This window comes from Elephantulus edwardii, unplaced genomic scaffold (assembly GCF_000299155.1).
Source record: "Elephantulus edwardii isolate Elephantulus edwardi_28Jun2011 unplaced genomic scaffold, EleEdw1.0 scaffold00348, whole genome shotgun sequence".
NCBI classification, from domain to species: Eukaryota; Metazoa; Chordata; class Mammalia; order Macroscelidea; family Macroscelididae; genus Elephantulus; species Elephantulus edwardii.
In genome coordinates, this window is record NW_006400098.1 from 118784 (window position 1) to 125375 (window position 6592).

At 49.7% G+C, this 6592-nt stretch overlaps 1 protein-coding gene across 1 annotated transcript in view; it reads left to right on the top strand.

The window, feature by feature from the left end:
• Positions 1-4998, top strand: part of ZNF583 (zinc finger protein 583) — a 20247-nt gene extending 15249 nt beyond the window's left edge. Inside the window, exons 8-10 of the mRNA XM_006901840.1 lie at positions 724-813; positions 3551-4664; positions 4740-4998. Of these exons, the coding sequence (XP_006901902.1) occupies positions 724-813; positions 3551-4664; positions 4740-4998 (1463 nt within the window). The remainder of the gene's footprint in view (positions 1-723; positions 814-3550; positions 4665-4739) is intronic.
• The last annotated feature ends 1594 nt before the right edge of the window (positions 4999-6592 follow it).

Here is a 6592-nt window from a genome sequence, read left to right on the forward strand (position 1 = left end):
GGTGTCCCCGGGTGAGGCGGTGTCCCTGGGTGAGGTGTCCCCGGGTGAGGAGGTGTCCCTGGGTGAGGCGGTGTCCCCGGGTGAGGAGGTGTCCCCGGGTGAGTAGGTGTCCCCGGGTGAGGAGGTGTCCCTGGGTGAGGCGGTGTCCCTGTAACTCAGTCCACACGGTGCCGCGCGACAGTGTGAACGGCTGGAAGCCTCCGTGGGGCTTCACTATATTTCTCTTCTTGGGCCCCTCAACTTGTCCAGCCAGTTGGCAGCGTTGTTAGACAGCTTTCTGTCCCGGTCCTTCACCCCTCCTCCAGCTCCCTCCGGTAGCGGCTCTGCCTCCCCGATGACCACAGAACTTGATCTGTTGCTGTTAGGTGCCATCGAGTCCGTGCCCCTCTCAGCAGCCCTGTGCTCACAGATGAAAACACTGCCTGGCCCCGCCGCCTCTGCATGCCCGGTGCTCTCCGAGCCCCTTGTTCCAGAGGGCACGTACCGTCTAGGATTATACCAGACAGTGTCCCACCCCCATTCAGAAGGTGGCCCTTGGTCACTGGGGATGCTTTGCTTAGTTGGAAGATCTGTTGAGACCTGTCCACCATGAGGTGACCCTGCTGCTACTTGAATCACTGTCGGCAAAGCTTCCAGCATCAAAGGACACACAGCAAACTGACAGACGAGTGGCGGGTCTGATTGACGGGGCCGGCTAATTTCCGTGTTCTCTCTTGTAATCAGGAGCTTCTGTTTCTAAGCCAGATGTGATCTCACTCCTGGAGCAAGGAAAAGAGCCCTGGGTGGTGAAAGAGGAGAGAGGCACCCGCCGTGGTAAGTGGGAGAGAACCGGGCAGGCTGAAAGCACTGCTTGTGAAAACCCAGCTCTTCGCAAAGGTTCACACTGTTGTCTCCTGGGAGGCTTTGCTCCTCCAGTGCCCAGAGCCTGGAGGAAACCTTGACGCGCCTTTTGATTGAGCCTCCACTCCCAACTTGGGTAGCCTCTCTCGTGATGTACTCACTTCCCCAAGAGCCGTGTTCCCGTTCTCTCCATCCAAGTCTGTCCTTCTCCTTGGCTTTGTTGTTCTCGCTTGTTCCTTTAAGTCTCCTCAAAATCCACATCCTGCAGTGCTTTCCCCGCATCCTTTCCTTTTCCCAGTCACCCCTTCCCTTCAGATTTACTGATGAATCGACTGACTGATGGCTAGACGGGTTGCCTTCCTGTTGGGGGCCGACTGATTGTTTTAACTGCCGGCTGAAACCGACCTGCGGGTTCATACGTGTTCTAGAGTGGATTCTGTGTGGATTAAAAGAGGAGCAGGGACACGAGAGATTGGCACAAGACAAAGATTCCTGATCAAGCCCAAATTTATTCCATGAATTCTGCTACAGATAGGCAGCGGAGTAGGCCGGGCTGCCAGGGAACCCAGCCCTAGGTTAGCAGTTTACAATAGAGAGGGAGGGCCATGCCCCAAGGTGTTGCTTTACAGGTGCTGATTTAAGAGGTGGGCATAGTCCCAGAGATGGACAGGGGCGGCGGCTGCGTGTACTCAGGATGGCGTCCTACAGATTGTGTCCGTGACTGGTGCTAGTTCTACATTATCTGGAGCTTGTCTGGGACCTAGTTCGGTTTTGCTACACAGGCTCCTTCCTGCAGTTCAGAGACACTGAGTTTTTCAGATGAGAAGTTTGTGGCCGCCCTTGAACAGAGTCTCTCGGCACCATTTTCCAGCAGCTGCTCGCTTGTCTCTGTTACATTTTGGTAATTCTCACAGGAGTTCACACCTTTTCATCATGCTGCTGCACACGTCATAAAAGACCGAAGTTCTCATCTGCTCTCACTCCTGGCATCCGAGTCCCAGCTGGCCGTAGCTGGCCCTACGGTGTGTTTGCAGAGGCTGTAAACTCCGGGGAGGAGATGGCCCATCGTTTGCCCTCGGAGCAGATGGTGGATTCCAGCCACATGCCTTTGGGGTGGTGTTGCACCTCCTTACCCCTGAGCCACCTGAACTCCCTTGTTATAGACTCAGAAATTCAGGGGACCTGCTTTATTCTGATGTTCTTAATTGCAGTGGTCTGGAACGGAACCCAAAGTGTTTCTACGCTGTGCCTTTATCATCTCTATTCTGAGTGTTACTTTGCAATTATGTTATGAAAGGGTTTGATTACCATCCATTTGTTTGTTTCGACCCGTTCGTTTTTCTTTAACAACTGTTGAGAAACACTTGTGCGCACCATAAACTAATTCTTCAACACTGTACCCTGTAAGGAGCGACGGTGTGTGTGGAGGGACCAAATAAATCCCGCAAACCCCTCGGGTAGAATCCTGTGCGAGCAGAAGAGCAGTCAGTGCAGTGTTCTTTCAGGGGAACCGTGTTTGCGTGCCTGGCTGCTAAAGGAAGTTACTGGTGCAGGCTCACCAGCTTCTCCAGGGGAGGAGGTGGCAGCCCACCTCTACAAAGATGGCAGACTTAGAAACCCCGTGGAGTGAATGCACTCTGTCCTACAGGGTCCAGTCACTGCCATGGAGCCACTTCATGGCCCGTCACACAACAGTAACAGTGTTGTTCTTAAGGTGGGGCTACAGTGAACCGTGTGTCACCACACTTAGATAAGGAAGACAGTGAAAAAAATTCTTTCCTTCACAATGACAGAGTTTTCCCTTTTCTCTTCAAAGAGAACAGCGAACTGGGCGGGAGGTTGGGCAGGGAGAAAAGTGAATTTCCATTCCCATGAATGAATGGAAATCCATAGTCTCTATAAACTTCATTAAAAGTAATTAAAAAAAATTTTAAAAAAGAGTAAGAGACGATACAGCCTGACAGGGCCAGAGCACTGCACACTGTAGGTTTTTGCAGAGCATGGTAATCTGGATGTTTCAAGTGTAGTGAGAAACTACAGGAAATTCTAAAGCTGAGGACTGATCTGACTTGGTACTGGAGAACAGAAGACAGCCCTATGTTAGAATAACAAAAATAAATAAAGTCTTTTCATGACAGGTATCCTGGGCTCAGGGATCAACTGAACATTTACAATTGGTCGGAATGCATTAAGCAGGAAAGGAGGGATTTTTAGGAAGACTGTTTTCTGGCTGCAAAACGTGAGCCATGGAGTTTCCCGGACAGTCTAAGGCAGTTAACGCACCTGGAATGCCTTTGGGTCTGGGAGTCCCATGGAGAATCCTGACACTAAGAAATCGGTATTTGAAAAGCCTCTTTGAGTGCAGAGGTAAGACAGGGTGTTGGAAACTGTTAACTTGCTTGTTGCCAGGTGCCTCGAGTCGACTGTGACTCACAGCGACCTGGAGAGAGCAGATCTGCACCTTGTCCTGCCATCCCCGTGGTGTCGGAGAAGCTTCATTCAGCCCACTGTTAGTCACTCTGTCAGTCCGTCCCGGTGACGGGCTTCCTCTCTTTAACGTAGATGAGGGTGTGATTGCACATGACTGCATGGGTTCATTCTCATTTCTCATTCTTTATACTCTCATACTTTGTATTGTATTTAAAAACTGTCAACCCTTCAACTCACACATCTAATTGACTGAGTTCTGTGTGTTTTTTGTAACTTTTAGGTTGGAAATGTGTATTTGGAAACCGTGAATTTTCTTCCAAGCAAGTGACTTACGAAGAATCGTCCAAACCGGTGACAGCAGGGAGGAGCCCCCTCAGGTACGGCCTTGATGGCCTCCGCGTGCGAGAAGACTGTAAAAGCGAGAGCTGCTGTAAAAGCAAGGGTGAACCTCACAGAGCACGTGCCCGCCGACTGACCATCTCTCGGGAGGAAATCCTCACCGCAGAGCAAAGTCGTGCATACAGGAAATCTTGGCGCACTTCCCGTCAGGATGTCATGCTTAGTGTACAGCACAACATTCCCGTCAAAGAGCGAGCGCAGAATCATTGGCCACAAAAGAAAAGCTCCCGGAAGAACTCTGTTGAGAGGACACAAAACAAAGTGTGCGTGGAAAAGAAGATTTTGAAGTGCAGCGAATGTGAGAAAGTCTTCCACCAGACCTCATCCCTTACTCTGCACCAGCGGATTCACACTGGGGAGAAGCCCTACGCCTGCGCGGAGTGCGGGAAGGCTTTTAGCCAGAGTGCAAACCTCACCCAGCATAAGAGAATCCACACCGGGGAGAAGCCCTACGAGTGCAAGGAGTGCCGGAAGGCCTTCAGTCAGAACGCCCATCTCGCTCAGCACCAGCGCGTCCACACCGGAGAGAAGCCTTACCAGTGCAGAGACTGCCACAAGGCCTTCAGCCAGATCGCGCACCTGACCCAGCACCAGAGGGTCCACACGGGAGAGAGGCCTTTCGAATGCAGCGAGTGTGGGAAGGCCTTCAGCAATGCCTCGTTTCTAGCTCAGCACCAGAGGATCCACACCGGAGAGAAACCGTACGCGTGCACCATGTGCGGGAAAGCGTTCAGCCACCGCGGGTACCTGATAGTGCACCGGAGAATTCACACCGGAGAGAGACCCTATGAGTGTCAGGAATGCAGGAAGGCCTTCAGCCAGTACGCACACCTGGCCCAGCACCAGAGGGTGCACACCGGGGAGAAGCCGTACGAGTGTAAAGTGTGCAGGAAAGCCTTCAGCCAGGTGGCGTACCTTGATCAGCATCAGAGGGTCCACACAGGAGAGAAGCCTTACGAGTGTGTGCACTGTGCCAAGACCTTCAGCAACAGCTCGTCACTCGCCCAGCATCAGAGGAGCCACACCGGGGAAAAGCCCTACACGTGCCAGGAGTGTAGAAAGACCTTCAGCCAGAACGCGGGCCTCGCTCAGCACCAGCGCATCCACACGGGAGAAAAGCCTTATGAGTGCGACATCTGCGGGAAAGCCTTTAGCTACAGCGGGTCTCTCACCCTCCACCAGAGGATTCACACCGGGGAGAAGCCCTTCGAGTGCAGGGACTGCAGGAAGTCTTTCCGGCAGCGGGCACACCTCGCCCACCACGAGAGAATTCACACGGCGGAGGCCTCATTGACTCTCTCCTCACCTTCACCCTCCGCAGCCAGCTAACTGCCAGCACCCGGAGGGTTTCCCTCCTAATTAGATCTGCCGCAGAGGGTCCCTTTACTGCATTTCTCATTCCTTCATCCGTATCGGAGATACAGTCTATTTGAAGAGGACTGTGGAAATAAGTTTTCTAATTGGTTTGCCTGTATCCACCTGTCTCCTTCAATTGTCTCTATTGCAGCCAAGCTTCTTTTTTTTTTTTAATTTAGGTTGTTTATTTTTCATTTCAATGAGCTTTTTTTTTTTAAAAAAAAAACAAATTTAGTAATTTCTCCCTTGCTGAAACTCTTCAGTGGTATCCTACAGTTCTTAGGTTAAGAGCACATAATCCTCCAAATAGCCTAAAAGATGGGTCCATCCCCACTCCATATCTTGTTCCAATCTACTTTCCAAAGTTTCCTATCAGGCCAATATCGGATTAAGTTGTTCTTAATCCTGATTGAACAAAAAAAAATGTAAAAAAAAATTGCAAAGTTGGATGTAGTATAAAAAAAATCCTGATTGAGGAAGAAGAATGCAACTTCAGCATCAAACAGAGCTGAGTTCTAATCTTTGCTCTTCCATTTTTATCTTATTTTGAGGATGATCTTTGCTAACCGTCAGTCTTATTTATATTCTAGTAAGAATATGGTACTACCTCAAAAGTTGAAGGACTTACTAAGAGAATGCATGTAAATGGTAAACGGCTCAGCAGAGTGCCTCATGTGAAATAACAATAAATGCTGATAACAGAAGATAGCTTTGGTGTCTAAGGTGAGCTGATCAACCTTAATCACCTGAGAAATGTGCATCTCGGGACTGGGAGATGGTAAGAGTTCCTGTTTAGGAACAGTGGGCACGGTTCTAAAGGTGGGTGGTGAAGTTAGGTTACACTGTAGGAGTGACGTGAGATTCTGTGATGGTGCACCTACTTCTCAGGGAGCTCTGATGGCTTTAGTGGGAAGGAGCTGCACTGTCAGCCCAGAGGCATGCGGTTTGAATCCATCAGCTGCTCCATGAGAGAAAGACACGGCCTCTCTGGTGTGATTTAAAGGCCTTGGAGGGTGAGCTGTGAATCTGTTCAAACCCAACAACAGCACGTAACATCCACAGTTAAGGTTATCTTGTCTGACATTTCACACAGTAAAATCCTAGCCAGGTGCTTTCCTCCCCCATCACTCACGAGTGGCAGCTCGTGACGAGTGACACTGGCTGTGACGGTTAACAGGCTGGCTGGACCTTAATGCTCAACCGTATAGCAGCTAGGGAGTGTTTGTCCTTTTCTGAGTAACTGATTTTCACCACAACCTGGTCTTTGGACGTTAACAATGTTGAGAAACGACCCGTGTGTACATAGGGTAAAAGGGTGTTTTCGCATTAGTTCAGCATGAACAGCGATATGATTCTGTGGGAATGAAAAAAGTGGCTTCAGTAGATGCTCAGCCGTTTTAAGAAGTCACTTTTTTAAACTAAACAAGCAGAATTTACCAAGATGTGTCATTTACATTTAAGCAAAAGAAAAACAGAAGTTTAAAAAAAACAACAACCCCACACCTTGAAAAGATAATAACCAAAGGATAGAGAATTTAAGTGTTAAACTTTCCTAGTTCCAACTGGA